Source organism: Triticum urartu, chromosome 1 (assembly GCF_003073215.2).
Source record: "Triticum urartu cultivar G1812 chromosome 1, Tu2.1, whole genome shotgun sequence".
In the NCBI taxonomy this organism is placed as follows: Eukaryota; Viridiplantae; Streptophyta; class Magnoliopsida; order Poales; family Poaceae; genus Triticum; species Triticum urartu.
This window is the reverse complement of record NC_053022.1, coordinates 454599925-454621339: the sequence shown is the minus strand read 5'-3', so window position 1 is coordinate 454621339 and position 21415 is coordinate 454599925. Positions and strand designations below refer to the sequence as shown.

The following is a 21415-nucleotide window of genomic DNA, read 5'->3' as shown; positions in this document are numbered from 1 at the left end:
TTGGGAACGCCAGTCACGACGACATACCAGAGGTCGATGTCAATGGCTTCAAGATGCATCCGCATCCTATTCTTCCAGTAGGCGTAATCAGTGCCATCGAAGACTGGGCACACAGCGGAGACCTTGATTATCCCTGCAGTCGACATAGCCAAAACTCCAGGTGGTTAAACCGAATCACACAGAACAAGGGAACACCTTGCTCTGATACAAATTGAAAGTGCTAATTATCGACTAGAGGGGGGTGAATAGGCGATTTTTATGGAAGTCTTCAAAACACGAGGTTTTTGAAGACAAACTTTTGGAATGAACCTATATGATATGTAGCGAAAGATGAACTACACTAGACAAGCCATAGTCAAGTAAGCAATATAGTGAAAACACAAAGACTAACATCATCTAGGTAGTATGGATCAGAATGGAAGACAGTATCAAGCCAAACAGGTAATAGTCTTTGCACTGTGAAGTCAAACAAATCAGGCAGACAGACAATGACTTCACGAAGACAATCTGAAAAGTAAAGGAAGTAAGGGATAGAACCAGTAGCTTGGTGAAGATAAGGATTTGATAGACCAGTTTCAATTGTTGTGACAACTGTACGTCTAGTTAGGGAGGCTGAGATTGAACTCAGAAGACTGTGTCTTCACCTTATTCCCCTTGAGCTAAGGACACCCAATCCTCGCCCAATCACTCTGGCAAGTCTTCAAGGTAGACTTCCAAACCTTCACAGACTCCGTTCACTGGCGATCCACAATGACTCTTGGATCTTCAGAACATGACGCCTAACCGGCTGGAGGATGCACAATCCTCAAGTGTAACAAGTCTTCAGGTCACGCGGACAGTTCAGTGATGCCTAACACTCTTTGGCTCTGGGTGTTTTGGGCTTTGTCCTCGCAAGGATTTCTCTTTCAAAGACTTCGTAGGTGGGTTGCTCTGAAACGACAAAAACCGTGCACTACCTCTGAGCAGCCACCAATTTATGGTGTAGGGGATGGGCTATTTATAGCCAGAAGGCAACCCGACATGATATGTCCGAAATGACCCTGGGTCATTAAGGAACCGACATGTGTCCAACGGTCGGATTTCAAACACACGCGGCAGCTTGGCTTGGGCTACAAGCAAAGCTGACTCATCCAACTCTGGATAAGATTTGCTCTCATTGTTTTCGCTCGAAGACATAGGATTTTGGTTGAGCATCACTTCAGTCATCTGACTTTGTTCACTTGGACCCCACTTAATAGTACGGTGGTTCCTATGACTCAATAAAGAAGAAAAGGAAACTACGAAAGAAACTATGTCTTCGCACTTCATAGTCTTCAAGTGAATGTCTTCACAAGTCATTATCTTCAAGTGAATGTCTTCACGGACCATTATTGTCTTCAATGTCTTCATACATTTTTAGGGGTCTTCTCTAGTAGGTAAACCAAATCAATGAGGGACTACTATCTGTGTTATTCTGCAATTCTCACAAACACATTAGTCCCTCAATCATGTTTGTCGTCAATATTTTAAAACCAACTAGGAGTGGCACTAGATGCACTTACAGCAATGCCCAACAAGATTACATCAACTAAGCTTCCTTTGGTTTGCAAAAAAATTGTAAGAATTGTGAAATATAGGAATTTTGTACAAAATTCTCCTTTGGGCTCTTTGGTATGTAGGAATCGAATCCTATACCGATATAGAATAGGAACCAATTCTTTGTATTTCAAAGGAAAAAATATATATTAGCTTAGACCCAGTGAATAAATCACATCCTACGAGCCAAATGGCATCTTGCTCTATACGATTCAAGATACATGTCAATCTCATTTTCTATGGTTTTCTATTAGGCCTTTCTATTAACATGAAATTCCTATCCTACAAACCAAAGGAGGTCAATCAGTTTTTACCCTGTCACACGCCATTGATTATATGGACGAGGATTCCGTGTTCTATACCATGAAATGGCTATTATCAGACTTCTTCCTGCGACGGGAGACCAAAGAAACACTGAGCAAGGCCTTCAAAATATCATGGCACACCTTGGACGAGATGCATTTCAACATGCCATGCATTCTTCCCCAGCTGCTTCTTTTGAAAACAAACAGAAAATTATGTCACTTGGCACGAGCTGCCAGAAAGGAAGAATTGCAAAATTCAGCAGATTGGATAATATATCACTCTCAAGCAGCTTGGTAGGAAACAGCAGGGCTGATGCAGCAATGCAGTAAGACAACAAAGTTTACCAGTGACATGACACTATCATTGTATAAGCATCAACTGCAGAGATGAAAAATGTCACCACTTGAAGACTGAAATGAAGAACTCGGATAACAGACCAGACCCTGAGAGTCCACAGAAAAAGAGCATTTCATTTCATGCTGGTCAATGCACTGATAGTGTCGTGTAAGCTGGCAACGAAATGTTGAGCAAGATTAACTGGCTAATTACACTGCACTGTACACAGCAGAAATTCTAGAAAGGTAGGCAGACGTGCGATTACATTTGTATGGAACCTTTACTGTTTGGCCACCTCAGCATATTACAATGGGTACATGTGGGCCTTTTTCCAACAAGTTTCTGACAAGTAACTTCAGGAAAACTGCCAAAACCTTCATATGTTGATCATATGGTCATCATCAGCCTTATTGCAATACTTACACCACAACTTCGAAAGTGCTGCATTCATCGCAACGGATGTAAAGCGCATTCAACCCAAACATGTCATGCAAGCAGAACTTGGGTGACAATGTGCATCCTCTGTCCAAGTGCTCCATATGGACATTAGCCAACCGTTCCCGCAAGAAATCTAGGTTGACCTGATTAAAGAGATTGAAGTTATCAAGTTCAATAAGATGGTTTCATACTTAATATACCAGGAAAACCTGCAAAGTTGCAAATGGAAAGTACCTTATCTTCTTCAAGGTCAATCCGTATCTTACACAAAGTACAGTGTATGAGATTATGAGTTTCTCGTAGCTCTCCTTGTTTGCATACTGGACACCAGAGCTTAGCATTTTCCACACCCTGTCATAGAGTCATAGATTATAACATGACATAAGTCTTTGCAAAAAAGAGTAGGCGAAAAAAGGCATTAAGGAACAGTATAGTAGGAAATTTTAATTGACATAGTAAGATGTGCTGCATCTGTAATCAACACAACAAAATCGATTTAGAATAGCTCAGTACTACTTCAGGTTCACGCTTTTATTGCAAGTTATCATTAGTTTCTGTGAGATGTGAATTATGCTTGAATCAAGTAGCAACAAGAGTAGCAGTACATTGACAAACTGCTCCAGTAGATAGCATAGATAAACTAGCCGCATTTACTCACTGTACCTACTACTTATCAAGCCACTAAAATGCTTAGGTATATTCATAACTTTATTACTGTATGTTGCATTACAGCCACCCTATTGATGTAGCTACAACGAATGCATGCAACTGCACGACTTTGGTTATGTCATGCTGACATGAGAACAGTTCATTGTGCGATGCAGGTATGAGCCCATTTTTTGGGTATCCAAACCTGAACCATTTACTAGGACATCTTTCCTACAAGTTTGCCATAATAGTAATTGTGAAAATTGGGCAGTTCTGCCCACTCAGATAAACAGAAGTAAAGGGGCAAAAAGGAAATGGCTTAATTCAACCATGCCATTCAAGATTCAACGACAAATAATGACATGAACAAAGATAAATTATGCATAGAAAGAAATCATGTAAGAATACAAAAAAAAATGCTTAAGAAAACTTTTCAAAGCAAATTGATGAACTAAATGTTGAATAAACCCATACCTCGTCCTTTAATTGCATATGTTCGAAAACAGCCTGAGCTAAGTATGCATCTTCCTCATCAAGAGCCTCTATTTCTAATAAAAGACACTGTTAGGATTTTAAAATAATATAAAGAAAATTCAGATTAGAAGATTCAAAAACGTTTGGTAGCCATGCCTATGAAATTGCATGCGTTGTCACTAAGGTTGCTAAGATATAGGCAGAGGGATGCGACAAACAGTTGATTAGGTTTTTTTAGCTAAAAGTTCCAGAGAGAGATAAGAAAGCAGATTGATGGCCGGTACTTAAGCTGTTACAGCACTTCAACAGGAAACAGCACAAGATACACACAAAACTACCTTTTCGAATCATTTCTTCCCGCAGATCTTCATAAAGAACTCTTTCCATTTCAAGCAACATATCTTCACTTTCAAATTCAGCAGGCATAGCTTCTTGCGGCCCTTCATATTCCCATATCATATCAACTTCTTGGTCCTCTTTTCCATTCACATTCCTTTTGAGTTTCTGTACCTCATCTGAGATAATGTTCCTGACTGCAGATTCGACCGTTTTCTGTCAGCCAACATATTTATGGATAAATCAGAAATCAGACATGCATATAAAAGAAGGAAAATGAAGAAATATTAATCAATTGGGGTAGTAATGGTGTATTCAGTTTTGTTACCGTGGCCAACTTTCAGTATGTGTATATGTTTGAACAAAAAAACGTTGTGGAAATAATGATAACGAATGGAACCGGAATGGGTTATCAATAATTAGAGATGTAGTGGGCAATCAGGAACAATACTTCACCGCATGATCCTGGAGTACTTTACATTTATTCTATGCCCTTACAGTGAAGTTACTGCATCATATTTCAACTACAACAGTTCAGTATTGCAAATATGAACAAGACTGGGAAAAAACAAGAGCTATGAAAATTTCTAACAACAGAATCACTTCACAAAGTTTAATATCACCAACTAGTCAAATCTATGGTTAAACTGCGGAGTGCCGGTTGAAACACACTGCAAGTGTTTGGGAATGGTATCATACTGCACACCGATCAACCTTGAGTTCGGTTTTCCTTTTCAAAATCGTTACTTATACCAATATCTTGCGCTGGCAAGTGGTAACTAAAAAACATGTAAAGGAGCCTAGCTCATAGCCTTTATTTACAAGAGGAAAATAAGCTGCATCGAGCTCCACAAGATATTATAAAGGAGAATGCACCATACTACCATGTCATTAGCAGGCGGCTGCCCTTGGTTCCTCATCTTCCAGAGCAAGTGAACTCTCTCATTTTTAACTCTTGTCATGCAATTTGCCCTAAGCTGTGGATAAAGACAACAGGGAATAAGGACAAATTATGAGTAATACGAGATGAAGGCACATAACAGTTATTAGATTGCATGCAGCACTGACAGGCAATGCGAGGGCAGTTCACTGAAACCTTTGGTGCAGATGGCACCCTAGAGGCAGTTCAGTCCAAAACCTACTCTAAAAATTCATGGTTCCTAATAAAATAGCAGAGAAATGCTTGACTTCACGACACAGCTGACACCCTATTGGCGGTTCTAGGCAATTAACCGAACACCTTGCGCGCATGCCGGCAGCACCCGTTGCCCAGCAATCCAACAGTAGCATCACGCTTCAGACTCCGGCCTGCTGCGTGCTGCGTAACAACATAGAACTAGCTGCACCTCCGGCGAGATGAGCTGTGAAGGGAACGAACCTCCTCTCTCCAGTCTGGGCGGCGGGATTTGTTGGGAACCCTCCGGGGGCGAGCCGAATCCATCGTGGCGGCCGGCCGCGCCGATCGCCGGGAGACGAGGCGCCCGCCGGGTCCTGCCCCTTCGCCACTGCTCTCTATTTGTCTCGCCGGCGCGGAGAGCGAAGGCCTGGGGACGCGCGCTTCTCGCCGCGGCTCCGGCTCCGGGAACGCCTGGGGGAGATTTGCCTCGCGCCGTCGCGCGAAAGAGGAACAGAAAATCGCGAGAGGATGGGGACCGTTTCCGTAGAGTTGCTTTTCTTTTTTTTTGAGCAACTAGTTAACGAGCGCTTACGATCAGCGTCACTTGCCGTGCTCTCAGCCATTCGTCACGTGTCGCGCTCTGGATGTTTCCTTCGGATTTTTTTTTCCACACGCGTTTTCGGCTTTTTAAACGGTTTTTTTCGAGTTTTTTTGACGTTTTGGTTTTCCCCCGGTCTTCCTTAGCTTTTCGATCAAAAAAATTCAAAAAAAAAAAAATTCCGCGAAAAAACACGTTTTCTTTTCGCAAAAGTCATGGTTTTTCTTCCGCGAGAGGCACGGTTATGCTTTATCGAGAGTCATGGCCGTGCCTTTTGGAAACGGAAAAAAACGTGTTTTCTGTTTTTTTTCTTTTGCGAGAGTCACGGTTTTTCTTCCACGAGAGGTACGGTTGTGCTTTTGCGAGAGTCACGATTTTTCTTCCGCGAGAAGCACGGTTGTGCTTTTGCGAGAGTCACGGCCGTGCCTCTCGGAAAGGGAAAAACAAAACGCGTTTTCTGTTTTTCTTTCTTTCGTGAGAGTCACGGTTTTGCTTACGCGAGAGGCATGGTTGTGTTTACGCGAAAGTCACGGCCGTGCCTCTCGAAAAGGGAAAAAAATACGTGTTTTTTGTTTTTTTTTCTTTCACGAGAGTCACGGTCTTGCTTCCGCGAGAGGCACGGTTGTGCTTTCGCGAGAGTCACGGTCGTGCCTCTCGAAAAGGGGAAAAAATAACACGTTTTCTGTTTTTTTTCTTCCATGAGAGTCACGGTTTTGCTTTCACGAGAGACACGGTTGTGATTTCGCAAGAGGTACGGGCGTGCCTCTTTCGAAAAGGGAAAAAAACCGTGCTCCCGGTTCAGTTTTTTCGCCCGGTTTTTTCGTCCGGTTTTTTTCGTGAAAAAAAGATCGTCAAAACCTATCAATATGGGATCTAGTTTTGAAGATCTCGGCGCGAGGAATCCAATGGTGAAAACGATTCGAGATTTGGACGCACGGTTTAAGAGATAAAACGGTTTGAATAAACGGATCTATGAAAAAAAAGGAAAACTCCCAGTTTGCCACAAGTGACGCGCTGCATGTGTGCGCCACTTGTCGCAATCTGGGAAAGTGAAGTGTTCTTTACAACGAGTACTCTTAATTAGTGATTTCGTAGAGTTACTACTCTTCTCGCGAGGAATTTTCTTCGGGCTCTTGGGCTCGTGCGGCGGCCCGTGTTTCGCTTTGGGCCTGAGGAGAACCCGGCCCGGTTATGATTTATTCGCACAGTGCCAGCCAAATTTAAATGGTTTCCTAAAAAACAAATTGTCATGGTTTGCACCCTAATTATTTTTTTTGAAATGGCTTTGCATGTTTTTTTAGGAAAATGCTATCATGGCAGTTTATATTTTATGTAAAAATAGGGCTACATCATTTGATAATACATCGAATAAAGAGCAAAAGGCCTCGTTCTGCCAAACAAGAGTTCTCGAGGGCTCCAACTTCGTAGCCAACAAATTTGCCGTCATATTGGCTTCCCTAGGGCGATGACGAAAGCTAACAAAAATAAAATTACGACAAATGAAAGAGCATTCCTCATAAATGACTTTTGCATGTTTGGGCTGTGCTCTAGAAGAAATTTGCGCCGGAAGGGAGCGGAAGAACGTTGCTGAATCTTAAGGGTAATCTTACATGCTGAACACAAGGAGGGACGTGGTCACATGGCTATCCAGCATGAGGAACAGAATCATACACAAACTGTTAGGCATTGTCACACGTGAGAATTAAGGTTCCTTGTAGCAGTAACTCTACTCCTGATGTATAGTACTACTATGTAATCTCCAAAGTTACACTGATGCAAAATACTAGTATCAGCACGAACCACCCTTCCTTTCACGACATCAGAGGGACCTTCTCTTGCCCCTGGCCGTCTGATTCGCTCAAGCAAGGTGGTCTCACCGCCTTGTAGTAGAAGAAGGCTATCATCCTCGCCAGCACCTCGGCCGACCGGACAGCTATTAGAACAAGTGATCTTGGATCAGTAAACCTGATGACCGAATGAGAGCTGTCTTGAAGGAGAATTTGTGTAAATAACGGACAAGGCATCGAAAGTGCCTTTCTGCTCCCGAGCTCATTTGAGCTCGGTGAAGAGTAAAATCAAAAAAATTCAAAAAAATTCCAGTTTTTTTTGGGAGAAATATTGACAAAAGTTCTAAATGCTTGCAAAAATTCATCATAAAATCACATTCCTGTAAAGCGTGGCAAAAAAACAAATTCAGTGCTCCAAAATGCTTTTGAAAGTAGCTTTTTCAGAGTACTGATTTTGTTTTTTTTGCCACGCCTTCTAGAAATGTGATTTCATGGCGAATTTTTGCAAGCACTTAGAACTTTTGTCAATGTTTCTCACAAAAAAAATTAGACTTTTTAAAAAAAATTGATTTAGTTTTGATTTTATTGTTCACCTGAGCTCATTTGAGCTCGGGTGCAGAAACTCCGCGTCCACAAGGCATACCTTTCTCTCGGTGCAGTATCTTCCCTGCATTGGTGAAGAGCAACTCAGGGAAACCGGACACCTTCAGAGCGGCCACGAGGTCTGGCTCCGCGCAGGCGTCGACTGCAACACACTGCGGGTGACCAAGAACAGTTGGAAGTTCAGAATGTGACTCTGAAGCGCCGACTGCGGCGGATTTATATTTACAGAAGAATGCCATGAAGAAGTATGTAGTACTCTTGGTGAAGGCAGATCGTGTTCCCAAAACGTCTCGATGGCCTTTACGAGCTCAGTTCTTGCCATCTCATTGTCCTGTGGTCTGCAACAAGGAACATTTATCGTGATTTACCAAAGTAATACAGCACGCCCTGCAAGTTGTTGGAACCGCCAGTCCCTCGTGGCGCTCCTCCTCGCTCTCTCTGTCGCGGTCGCTCGAGCTCACCGAAGAAGAAGGGATTCAGAGAACAGTGGACACGGGAATTTTTTCAGCGCACGTACGCTTTTTCCTTTCCTCGAGCACGAACTCGATCATGTCTACTAGCTACAGAGGGGAACCAGGGTTTTATACCCGCGAGCACCGGCCTGCACGGCCTCGCCCTGCACCCACTCGCTCACCCACTCCCCCACGTCCTCCGCGCTCTGGCCGCGTCCACGCACCGCGCCCGAACGCGATCGCCACGGCCTCCCAGCGCGCCCGACGCAATCTACCCCTCCTGATCGCTCGCTAACAGCCCGGCGTGGCCCCGCGCACACATGCGCTGGCTCACGCACGCACACACGCACACCTACGCACCCACACATCGCGGACCCGACGCGCCCGACACGTCCGGTGCGCGCCCATACACGCACCAGCCGCGCCAGGAGCGACGCCGCGGTTTATTACGCCCAACACTCGCGCCCTAAGCCGCGGCTCAGAGCAGCCCGCCGTCCTCGACGTCGCCGTCGACCAGCAGTGCACGCTCCGGCGCCGGCGCCTTCTTCCACTGCGGGCAGTCATGCTTGAAGTGACCCCGCTTGCCGCACTTGTAGCACTTCCCGCGACGGTTGTTCCCTCCGCCTGATGCTGTGCTGGCCGCGCCGTCGTCGTCGTCCTCTCCGCGTGCACCGCCCCGGTGCCGCTCGCGCGCCCGCCACTGTGCCGCGCTGAGCATGAGCTGCTCACCGTCCGCCCGCTCGCCGCCTGCCTGTCCACGCCGTCGGAGCCGTTCGTCGAATGCCTTCAGCCGCCCGAGTGCTTCCTCGAACGGCATCGTCGACACGTCGCAAAACTGCTCGATCCCGGCCACCGCCGCGTACAAGCGGTCCTGCACGGAGTCGAGCAGCTTCTTCACCAACGCGGCGTCCTCCAGCGTCGAGCCGAGCGCCGCGTAGCGAGCCGCCATGCCACCGAGCTTGCCGGCGAACTCGTCCAGCGTGTCGCCGCTCGCCATGCGCAGGAGCTCGAACTCCCCGCGCAAGGTGCCCAGCCGCGCCGCCCGCACGCGGTCCGCGCCAACGAACCGCGCCTTCAGAGCAGCCCACACCTCCGCGACAGTCTTCTTCGCTGCCACCTGCAGCAGCAGGTCCTCTGCGAGCGCGCCAAGCAGATACGCCCGCGCCGGCTTGTCCTTTTTCGCGATCACGACCGCCGCCGCGTCCTCCGGCACGACCACCGCCTCCCACAGCCCGGCCGCGTCGAGATTCGCCTCGACCTTGATCGACCACGCCGTGTAGTTGTCGCCGGTGAGCAGTGGCACTGACTGCGGTAGCGATCCGCCCGCTCCGCCGGCGTACGGGACGATCGACATCGCCGGCGCGCCCTGAGCTGAAACTGGCTCTGATGCCAATTGTTGGAACCGCCAGTCCCTCGCGGCGCTCCTCCTCGCTCTCTCTGTCGCCGTCGCTCAAGCTCACCGAAGAAGAAGGGATTCAGAGAAGTTCAGAGAATAGTGGACACGGGAATTTTTCCAGCGCACGTACGCTTTTTCCTTTCCTCGAGCACGAACTCGATCATGTCTACTAGCTACAGAGGGGAACCAGGGTTTTATACCCGCGAGCACCGGCCTGCACGGCCTCGCCCTGCACCCACTCGCTCACCCACTCCCCCACGTCCTCCGCGCTCTGGCCGCGTCCATGCACCGCGCCCGAACGCGATCGCCACGGCCTCCCAGCGCGCCCGACGCGATCTACCCCTCCTGATCGCTCGCTAACAGCCCGGCGTGGCCCCGCGCACACGCGCACACCTACGCACCCACACATCGCGGACCCGACGCGCCTGACACGTCCGGTGCGCGCCCATACACGCACCAGCCGCGCCAGGAGCGACGCCGCGGTTTATTACGCCCAACACAAGTTTCATATGAAGCTACTATATGGCCAAAAGGATACTTGGAACATGAAATGGCATCAACAATTTTGCAAGAATTGACAGAACCATTCAGATGTAGGAGTAGCATATATGAAAAGGATACTTGAAACATGAAATGGCACCAACCATTTTGCAAGAACTGACGGAACCATACCTCTTGTACCGGTTATGCACGAGCACAATCAACGGGCCGAAGTCCGTGAACACGGTGTCATCCCAATCCTTTGTCCTGACATCCCTGACCGGCTTGATGTAGTTGTCATCCTCCCAGACCACCTCCTTCTTGCCGTCATCCACCGCATCATCGTCGGCGGCGTCATCCCTCTTCTCAGGCTTGATGGTGATCTTGTCAAAGAACTGGTCGAGGCCGAAGCCCATGCCGTCCTGGGCGTCCTCGGGCCACTCCGGGTCCTCCTCCTCGACAACCAGCTGGTACTTGGTCAGCAGCTCCCTCATCTTGGCCTTCTTCTCCTCCGGGTCGGTCAGCTCCTGCGTCTCCGGCATCCGGTCCATCATCTCCCGTATCTTCCTCCGCAGCGTCCTCCGCTCCTGGTCCGTCATCCGCACGGGGCCGTCGTCGTCATCGTCAGAATCGGTGTCCGCGTCGGCGCTGCGCGGCCCGCCGCCGATCACCAGCCGCCCGGCCTTGGGGTCGCTCGCACGCAGTGCCCAGGGGCGCGCGGCGAGCACGGGTCCCAGGCTCGGCCTGGATCGCGGGCAAGAGCCGAAGCTGACGACGAGGCGCGCGGGGAGAGCACGCGAACTGGGGTGCTCTGCTCGTGTGAGGCAAAACGTCGAACAGGTCGCGGGCAGGGAGCAGCGGAGCGCCATTCCGAGCCTCCTGCGCTGCGCGCGCGCGCCTTCTCTTCTGGCCTGCTTCTACTCTTCCTCGGGTGGAGGTTCGGAGGCGGTTGCTGGCTCGCTACCGATGCCGCGAGAACTGGCTTTGAATTTGGTACGGGATTCGCGGCAGTGATGATTCTGATGCCCAATCTGCTCCGGCACGTATGCTTGGGGAGATATTTGCTTGGGTGAGCCGGACGAGTGAACGGAACTGAAGTGAACCGTGAGAGGGGCGGCCGGCCCCACGCCGCTGCAATACGCTTTTATTTACGGAAAAACCAATTAACCCTCGCCTGGGGGGACTTGACTTGGTTCCAAAAAATTCATTTGTATTCATCTAAAAAAATCATTTGCATTTCGAGCAATTCAGACGTTTGAAAAATAACTCACGTACTCCCTCCGTTCCATAATTCTTGTTGCGGTTTTAGTTACATATATCAGAATGTTATGGGGGGAGATCTGTAATTATTTTTGTCTATCACAAAAATGGCAAGAAAAAAATCATTTATATCAGAGATCCTGAAGATGTCCATCCTTGCGAATGGGATTGTCAGTCAGGTGTGACTGGAGTGTCCCTTGGATGACCAAACAAAAACACCAAGCTTCAGTGGAAGAGCAGAGATTCCAAATTCGGAATTCGAGACTGTGAACCCGTATACACCCCCTAAACAATTTGGTCATCCAAGGCCGATATCGTTAGCTGTAACACATTACGAAAATGGAACAAACCCCCCTAAAAAAACAATTGAAGCATTACCCGGCAGCCAGAAACAAACACTTGGGTTTCCCCTTCTCTGCTAATTTTTTTTCTATAAATTCATCCACAGCATCCAAAGAATTAACATGTCAGCAGAACTTGTACAGTTCTTTTTTTCCGAAACTCGGCCCCTCTTCTGTTTTTTTACTTGTACAGTTTGGAACGAAGTGTCTTGCTTCTTGAAATTCATATCTCCTATGTTCTGCTTTCGTGATGATACATAATCTGAATTTAACATAAGGGTGCCAAAACCCGTACACTGGCGAAAGAAAGAATGATAAATAGTCGGGAGGGGAGCAAAGAATGATGGTGTTACAACTCAGGGTGAAGAACTTGGGTTCTTCTTATTTGCTGAAGACCTCCTCTTCCTTCTGTCAAAACTAAATCAGCCAAACTGGAGCCCGCCGCAACCGATGGGCTCATGGGTGACTCCAGCAGTCCTCGGCCTACCTCATTTGTCTCTAGAAAGACCGAGCTAACATCGGTGCTTCCACAGAAACTGTGTAGCTACGCCTACGAAAATGTGTCAGTTTGTGCATGACGCCTCAGTCTCACCTTTGCTCGCTTGTTCATCGACAAGGTCACTCGACATGGCTGATGGAATCCTGTGCCGCTTGAGGATCCGAGACGTGGCAAGCCTCGCGTTCTGAAATTTCAGGACGATCACCCGCTCATCGTCCAAATCAATTCTCAAGTTTTCTTCAGTGCAGTTCTCCACGATACTGCACAAATGCTTCAAATTCTCAACCTCAACACCATTCACCTTCTTTACCTGATCATATCATGAAGCCTGGTCAGTTGAGAAAACTACAAAGGTCACTAAGGATGTGGTGTGTAATAATAGGACTTTCTTATCGAAGAAGACCTGGAGTTCAGCCAGCCTTTCATAACCAACATTAATATCATCCATTAGGACCTGCAACGCAGATTGATCAGTAAAACACCTCATAAGAAAAGATTGATCGTAAAAAGATAATTATGCAAAAATACACGGTAAGTGAATGCAAGAGGTTTCCTAACAAGATCATGCAACTGGAAACTGAGGCATGAGGAGATTGAATTAGTGCAGTAGTACCTGAGATAATATTACTAACTGTTGGCCAGCCTTCTTCGGAAGCTCTCTCAGTGCCCGTTCACACAGTCGGCGTGGCGAAGCGTTGTACCAGTCCTCCCCAAATTCATGGAGATAAGGCTGGGTCAGCGGGATAAAAACAAAACCAGCAAAGATGTAGTAGCTGGGCAGTTTATCGAATTGATGTACAGGAACCAAAGGTTGCAACTGCATAAGAAGAATCACATGTATAAGATCACTTCACTGTGCATGTGAAAACTCAAAAGGAGAAGCACGAGGGCAAAAAAGGTGACAGGAACCAACGGAAATGATAAATGCAAAGCCTAAGCCTGGGGGTTCGTGTGTACAAAACCAACGGACCCACTTTTGCAGATTACTGTTTAACCTGCATAAGAGATGAGCGGGGCTGTCCATAAATCTGACCATACCCAGTCCTATCCAACTAGCTGTAGAAAAGGTAGACAGGCTGAACCCACTGGGCTAATGTAGTGAATTCGATGTGTTACGGACGTCATAGTTGTGGGATGAGTTTAAAATAGGTGATAAGTATTGAGATGGATGTTACTTTCATGGGTATGTATTAGGGTTCGGTTCAGTTCAGTCAAGGTGGATTCAATCACCATGTTCGACTCTGAGGAAACTAAGTACTACTAACAAACACTAAACAGGGAGAACAACATCCCATCATTCTTATATTTAGTACCAACCTCCCAAATAAAATGCACCCTGGTTAATAAGAAGCTCGAATAAAATGTACAAGTAAGATTGCAAAGCCTTACAGGTCTAAGTGTCACATTCAATTCATGCTCTTTGCCATCTCTTAGTACTTTGATAACAGCTGTTTCTTCAGGCTTCTTCATGGACACAAGATGATCAAAGGTGATTCTCTCTCTATTTCGAAATGGAACTGCAAGTATTAAAAGAGATCATGATCATCAGTTGCTGACGCTGAAATGCCAGGATGCTTCATATTTCGGAGTAGCGCATGAATAGATTCATCGATCAGCAATGCAAAAACGTGCAGCAGAGTATGCCAAATGATGGTCTTAAAATAACATGATAAACAGAAAACATATAAGAAATCAAAATTTGCGACACAAAATGGCTGCAAAGCATATTGGGAAGTTTTAAGCTCACCTGTCCCATCATTCGCAATAGGCACGCCATCAAACTCGAGAAGGATATCGTCTTTCCTCAAAATTTTGTAAGCATCAGACAGAGGATTTATTCTACTGACCAACACTCCAGTCATTTCAGGCCGCATACCAAAGCACTCTCTTATTTGGATGTTCTCAGTGGCCTGGCAAGATATCCCAAGAGAACAAAACCCAGAATATTTGCCACTCTCTTCCACACCAGAAATAAAACGCTTAATTACAGGCACAGGTATAATATACCTGCAAAGAAAAGGGTTACGCACAAAATTCCAGGTAAAACAAAGGTTCAATTGGCTTAAGACCTAAATAGTGGAGTATTCACCCAATGTTTTCTGCTCCTGACAGATTTTGGAAAGCAACTCCAGCCACTTTATCACCCATGATTGCAGGCCCTCCACTATTGCCTGGATTAATAGCTGCATCTATTTGTATAGCCATGAGCTGAGTCGCACCATGGGCATACTGTGTTGGCTCCACTCTAGAAACAACCCCCTTGGTGACAGAGATATTGTCTCCACCTGCGCCATACATACATGTACAGAATAATTTAGTTGTCTACATTCTTACATGGTTTTAGGTGTCTACATAGACGATCAGCAATACAGCATCGAAGCCGTGGTAGTGGTACCTTAAATCAAATCAGAGATTTCCCAAGAACATTGCACCTGGGATCGCATAGTAGAATCTAAGACCCTACCTGATTCTTAAACAAAGGTATATTTTCTAAAATCTACCAGGTATTTCAACAGCTATATATATTTTAGTTGTACATTAAGAGCCTTCATTTTAAATAGAGTCTAAATCAAACGTCTATTTTTTTATGACAAGGGTAACTTTACAATTAAAAAGGACATATGCAAGTAATTACTTATCATTAATTATTAGGACCAATTGAATTGGTAGGATCATGCACAAATCACAGTTATCATCCTACTTTGTTTTAGATTTTAACATCATAACAATATTAAGATTCTACCATATTAAGATCTCGCCTAGCACACAGTCAGCACGCTAAATAAATGGTTAGAGTCATAAGACTTGGGGTCTGTTTGGTTCATACACTAAGCTTGTCAACATTTGCCACGTTTTTTGCCATACATGACTAAGGTCAGGCAATCAAATTTTGCGCCACACTTTGCTGAGTCAGTGACGGGTGGGGACTAGAATATTGCCAGAAGTGAGGCTGCAAACCAAACCCGCGGGGGAGGGGGAGGGGGGTAACTCAGCCTAACTTGTTGTGGGAAAAGTGGGGTAACCTTAGTATACCAACCAGTGCCCTTAAGATTGCCAACCTTGCTAATAGCGCTCCGTTCATGTTAAACTGCTAATTCATATGGAAACCATCACACAAACAATGATAAAAATACATGCATAGGTTGGCATGGCATGGTTCAACAGAAGGACACACAGTGATACTATAATTCTGTGATAACATTTTAGTGTCATGTAGTTTGTTGATTTGTATGATGTACTAAGAAATTAGGAAGCATATTTGCGACACCAAAGTTGCAGGGGCTACTTTCTACTGTTGCTTTCGTGATTGATTGTCAAGCTAATAGTGTAACAAATATTATGATAATTGCAGAAGTGTAGAAATCCCAAATTTATGAATGTTTTACTTATCCACAATCTTGTATAAACTATGCTTTATGGAGTTGTACCATAGTCTCTGTGTGTGTAATTATATTATTTTCATTCACTCATTCAAAGTAAAACACTGCTAGCCAGTTTCAGTTATGCCATCACAAACAGGATGGTCATGGTATGACGTATGCAAAACCTTAGTTGCATACTTGTAGATGAGGTAATATGGCTAACAAGTTTGACAACTAACAATCAAGTACTCCCTCCGTTTCTTTTTAGTCTGCATATAAAATTTGGTCAAACTTTGCATAGTTTGACTTCAGACAAATCTTATATGCGGAGTAAAAAGAAACAGAGGGAGTACTGTAAAAGTAATATCAGTGTCAAACTCGTACCCTGAGGGTAGCCAACCACGGCAACAGCTTCCTGCAAAAATGGAATGTCTCCAAAATCCAAGCTGTTCATCCCCTCCCAAAACTCCTCACTCTCAACTGTAAGAAGAGCCAAATCACACTCATGGCCAATAGCCTGAACTTCCGCCTTGTACTTTGTAGGTGATCCATGCTTCCTCACAAGAACAAAAGTATGATCAGCTACCACATGAGCATTCGTGACGATCCTTTTTCCAGAAATTACAAAGCCTACAACAGGGAGGCGAAATTAGCAGATGACCCAAAGAATGAACTCCATCTCAACATCACAGGGGCCCAAAAGATAACCAACCTTTCACATTATGTTAATATCTAAAGTCGTTATTTTTCTATGTTTTATATTTTTGTCTCACATCATGGATATTTGAACAGTTCACAACCCAATCCAGTAATATAGTGGGAAATCAAAACTAAAATTTCCCATTATCCCGTTCTACCGCATTTACTTAGTTCGTACTACCAGAAATACACAGTACTCCCTCCGTAAAGAAATATAAGAGCGCTTTAGTTATCTAAACGCTCTTATATTTCTTTACGGAGGGAGTAAGAAATAACACTACAAATTTGCATATGAGATACTCTCTTTCTCCAATTGAATCAGCAAATTAAGCCGATCCCACAGCAACTTAACACTCTACCTAAAATTATATTCTCTGCTAGCGACCTATCACAGTAGCGGGGATCCAAACACACTCGCGGCCTCCAGGGGGCTAAACTGCTAAAGATAGGCAGCTTACCGGAGCCCATGCTCTCGCGCTGGGCCTTGTTCTGCCACGGCAGGAAGTAGTTAGGGCCACTTGACACCGTGAACACCTTCACCACCGAGTCCAGCGCGAGCTCCACCGCCGCGAACGCGTCGGTGTCATGCCGAGCCGCCACAGACTCCGCCTCCTCCTCCCCCTCGGAATTCTCCGCCAACGGTATCGCCGGGGTTCCGGGAGCGCCGCATTCACCTAGGCGGAGAGAGGGTGTGGATGCGCAAGAGATGGTGGAGAAGCGGGGGGCAGCGAGGTGGGGGAGGAGGGCGCGGGTCACGGTTCGAAGGGGCGGCAGATGAGATGGATGTGGAGGCGGCGAGGGTGATGGGTGGCAAGGGAGGCGGCGGAGCGAGCGGGCGGAGGAGGAAGAGGATAGGCGGCGGAGCAAGCGGGCGGAGGCGTGCATGGCGGCCACCCCGGGTGCTGCCGGCGAGGGTTCGGAGATTTTTGGTCCGGGGGGGTTTGGGTTAGGTTTGTGTCTGGGCTCGGATCGGGTTCGGGTTGGGCTCGACTATGCTCCAATTTTGCATTTTTCATAGCTTCTATTTTTTTACGAGGATGCATTCGTGGTTTTAAACACTAAGAGCATTTACAGCTGAGCGCTCCAAACTCCTCAAACATTTGGACGGACGGTCCGGTCATTAAACGGTCAAGAAAATACAATTCAGACGGACGCCTCAAACGTGTCTCAAACGTCCAAGTTGACCGGCACCCTGCATATTCAATCCAAATCTGAGGCGACCCGGGGCGCGTCCGCCGTGTCTGAATGACGTTGGGGTCCCATAGGAAACTCCTAAAAACCTGACGGTGACGGGCGTCTCATCCGGTGAGGTGTGAACGTCATGTGGTGCCGCCTGAGGGCCAAAGTCCGCCTATTTTAAGACGGACGACGTCCCTCAACCCTATCCACATCCATTTCCTCCCTCTTTGCACCGCCAGCCCGATTCCATCCACATCTCTCCCTCTCCGCCTCACTCTTCCCTCGCCGCTCGGCTTCGCCATGGCCCGACAAAAGAAGATGATGTATGCTATGCTAACGCCGAAGCGTCGGTTCCAAATTCAGGAGGAAGACCGGGCGAGGCGTGGTGCCTGCATCGCAGCTGGTCTGCCTCCGGACTCGTCGGGGCAAGAGGAATAGCAGCCAGAGCCAGAGAAGCAACCGGTTCCTTTGGAGATGGCGGATCCGGAGGAGGAGGACGCGGAGCAGCCGGAGGAGGAGTTGGCATTGGCTGCGAGCTTGGACATGGAGGACGCCATGGCGGAGTTCACGGTCGCCCAAGCAGCGAAGATGATGGAGCAGCAGACCATCTTGGAGTCCATCCAGAACTAGGCCTATGTCAAGGCCAATCCGCGGTTCATCCGGCAAGAACGGAGGGCAATCGATACGCTTTCCACCGAACTGGATGCGGAGGTGAAGGTGAAGGCCGGCGTGGAGGAGCCGTGGGAGCCGGAGTTGCGGTTGCCGCCAATCTACCCGGAGCTAAGCACGGAGATCATGGACATTTTCGACGAGGATTATGGTAGTGTAGGTTATTTGATCTACATAGTACATAGGTTTCCCTCTTTTACATGTTTTGCGTGGATTTAAAGTTTTAAGTATGAGGTATTCGGATATAAAGGAGCAAATTTGAGATGTGACTAGTCACTGCCCGCGGGGGTTGAAGGCCCAGATTTGTTGTGCGTGACTGTAGATGCTCTAACGTACCTCCCAGCTATGCAATCATTTCGGAAAGTATCAGCTGATACTATTCCTAAAATGCTCCCATGATATCAACTTTGGAAAGACAAATTTAAATGTTTCAAAACAATCTGAAACATTTGTGGATGTTATGTGTCTACAAACCCTAAAAATTAGATCTAAATTAGAAATACACATTGAGAAACACAATGATAATTCTAACATGAATAGTGCCAAAAGGACAAAAAGCTAAATTGACACGAGTACATCTGAATCTGTCGTTTTTGTTTCTCAATGTCCATTTTGAATTTGGACCTAGAATTTTAGGGTTTTAGACACATTCCTTGTGAACGTGCATATTTTCTCATGCTTTTTGAAACATTTAAAATCGAGTTTCTGAAATGGGAGCTTGGGAGCATGTAGGAGCTGGTATCACCAGATTTTATTCCAGAATCATCACACGTTGCGTTTTTTCTAAAAAGAACTTTCGATTTGTTCATCAAATAGCATGGCGGTACAAAGAACATAATAAGCCATAGAAATTACATACATGTCAGTATACCACCTAGCGAAGACTTCAAGCACTAGAGGGAGTCGAAGATGCACCGCCATCATTGATGACCCACAAGCATAGGGGGTCAATTGTAGTCCTTTTGATAAGTAAGAGTGTCGAACCCAATGAGGAGCAGAAGAAAATGACAAGTGGTTTTCAATAAGGTATTTTCTGCAGGCACTGAAATTGTCGATAACAGATAGTTTGATAGCAAGATAATTTGTAACGAGCAAGTAATAGTAACGGTAACAAAAGTGCAGCAAGGTGGCCCAATCCTTTTTGTAGCAAAGGACAGGCTGGAATGGTCTCTGATAACAAGTAAAACTTTCTTGAGGACACATGGGAATTTTATCTAGTCACTTTCATCATGTTGGTTTGATTCGCGTTCGCTACTTTGATAATTCGATATGTGGGTGGACCGATTGCTTGGGTGTTGTTCTTACTTGAACAAACCTCTCACTTATAATTAACCCCTCTCGCAAGCATCCGCAACAATGAAAGAAGAATTAAGATAAAATCTAATCATAGCATTAAACATGTGGATCCAAACCAGCCTCTTACGGAGTAGCGCATAACTAGGATTTAAGCTTCTGTCACTCTAGCAACCCATCATCTAAAAACTACTCCACAATGTCCTCAAGAACACCACTAAGGGAATCTCAACATACACATCATCAAAATATCAAACGAATACCAAATTATTCCCTTAGGCCCAAAGATGGTGAAGTGTCATGTAATCGACGTTCACATAACACCACTAAGGGAATCTCAACATACACATCATCAAAATATCGAACGAATACCAAATTCACATGATTACTCATGACAAGACTTCTTCCATGTCCTCAAGAACAAAAGCAACTACTCACAAATCATATTCATGCTCAAGATCAGAGGGATAATAAAATAGCATAATGGATCTAAACATATAATCTTCCGCCAAATAAACCAACTAGCATCAACTAGAAGATGTAATCAACACTACTAATCATCCACAGGTACCAAACTGAGGTTTTGATACAAAGATTGAGCATAAGAGATGAACTAGGGTTTTGTGATGAGATGGTGCTGGTGAAGATGTTGGTGAAGATTGGTCCTCCCAAGATGAGAGGGGTGTTGGTGATGACGATGGCTTCGATTTCCCCCTCCTGGAGGGAAGTATCCCTGGCGGAATCACTCTGTCGAAGAGCAAAAGTGCTCCTGCCCAAGTTCCGCCTCGAGACGGCGGTGCTCCGTCCCGAAAGTCTTCTCTTATTTTTTTCTAGGGCAAATGACCTTATATACTAGAAGATGGGCACCGGAGGCTTGCCCGGGGGGCCACTACCCACCAGGGCGCGCCAGGAGGGGGCAAGCACGCCCTGGTGCCTAGTGGGCACCTGGGTGGCCCCTTCTGGTATTTCTTTTCTCCAATATTTTTTATATATTTCAAAATAAATCTTCGTAAAATTTCAGCTCATTTGGAGATGTGCAGAATAGGTATCTTTGACATAGCTTTTTCAGGTCCAGAATTATAGCTGTCGGTATTCTTCCTCTTTGTGTAAACATTGCATATTATGAGAGAAAAGTCATTAGGATTACTCCACAAAGTGTTATATTGAATGAAAACACTATAAATAACAATAGGAAAACATGATGCAAAATGGACGTATCAGTCAGCACCCGTCCCTCACCGAAACGGGCAAACCTTGTTGTAGTAGACAGTCGGGAAGTCATCGTGCTAAGGGCCCAAAGGAATAGAAAACCAGAACAACAACAATTGCCGACGAAGAGAAGCACACATCAGAAGGATCCAACCATAGACACACGAACACAGATGAATAAAGACCGAATCCATGCAGATCTGCCGAAGACAAACACCAACCGAATCCTGCGAGATCCGCCGGAGACACACCTCCACATGCCCTTCGACGACGCTAGACGCACCTCGGGGCGGGGTTAGACGGGGAGGACCTTATTCCATCTTCAAGGAGTCGATGTCATCTCATCTCCGTGAGTAGG

The 21415-nt window shown here is 46.2% G+C and overlaps 3 protein-coding genes across 4 annotated transcripts; all 3 read right to left on the bottom strand.

The window, feature by feature from the left end:
• Window positions 1-2331: 2331 nt before the first annotated feature.
• Window positions 2332-5784, bottom strand: LOC125518636 (RPA-interacting protein). 2 transcript variants are annotated; one of them, XM_048683465.1, is made up of 6 exons: window positions 5492-5784; window positions 4998-5090; window positions 4116-4329; window positions 3778-3851; window positions 2890-3006; window positions 2332-2798 (listed from the first exon to the last, which is right to left on the bottom strand). In XM_048683465.1, the coding sequence occupies exons 1-6, from the start codon at window positions 5552-5554 to the stop codon at window positions 2637-2639; spliced, it is 723 nt and encodes a 240-aa protein (XP_048539422.1). In that variant the 5' UTR covers window positions 5555-5784; the 3' UTR covers window positions 2332-2636. The 2 variants fall into 2 exon arrangements, with proteins under 2 accessions (XP_048539422.1, XP_048539426.1); XM_048683469.1 differs by having other exon boundaries at window positions 3778-3845.
• A 1632-nt stretch (window positions 5785-7416) lies between these two features.
• On the bottom strand, window positions 7417-11671 carry LOC125518619 (thioredoxin-like fold domain-containing protein MRL7L homolog, chloroplastic). The gene is made up of 4 exons (XM_048683449.1): window positions 10739-11671; window positions 8475-8556; window positions 8259-8370; window positions 7417-7761 (listed from the first exon to the last, which is right to left on the bottom strand). The coding sequence occupies exons 1-4, from the start codon at window positions 11413-11415 to the stop codon at window positions 7640-7642; spliced, it is 993 nt and encodes a 330-aa protein (XP_048539406.1). The 5' UTR covers window positions 11416-11671; the 3' UTR covers window positions 7417-7639.
• A 546-nt stretch (window positions 11672-12217) lies between these two features.
• On the bottom strand, window positions 12218-17673 carry LOC125518608 (protease Do-like 10, mitochondrial). The gene is made up of 8 exons (XM_048683442.1): window positions 17166-17673; window positions 16393-16638; window positions 14736-14931; window positions 14394-14653; window positions 14036-14163; window positions 13260-13463; window positions 13050-13100; window positions 12218-12956 (listed from the first exon to the last, which is right to left on the bottom strand). The coding sequence occupies exons 1-8, from the start codon at window positions 17590-17592 to the stop codon at window positions 12711-12713; spliced, it is 1758 nt and encodes a 585-aa protein (XP_048539399.1). The 5' UTR covers window positions 17593-17673; the 3' UTR covers window positions 12218-12710.
• Between the last annotated feature and the right edge of the window lie 3742 nt (window positions 17674-21415).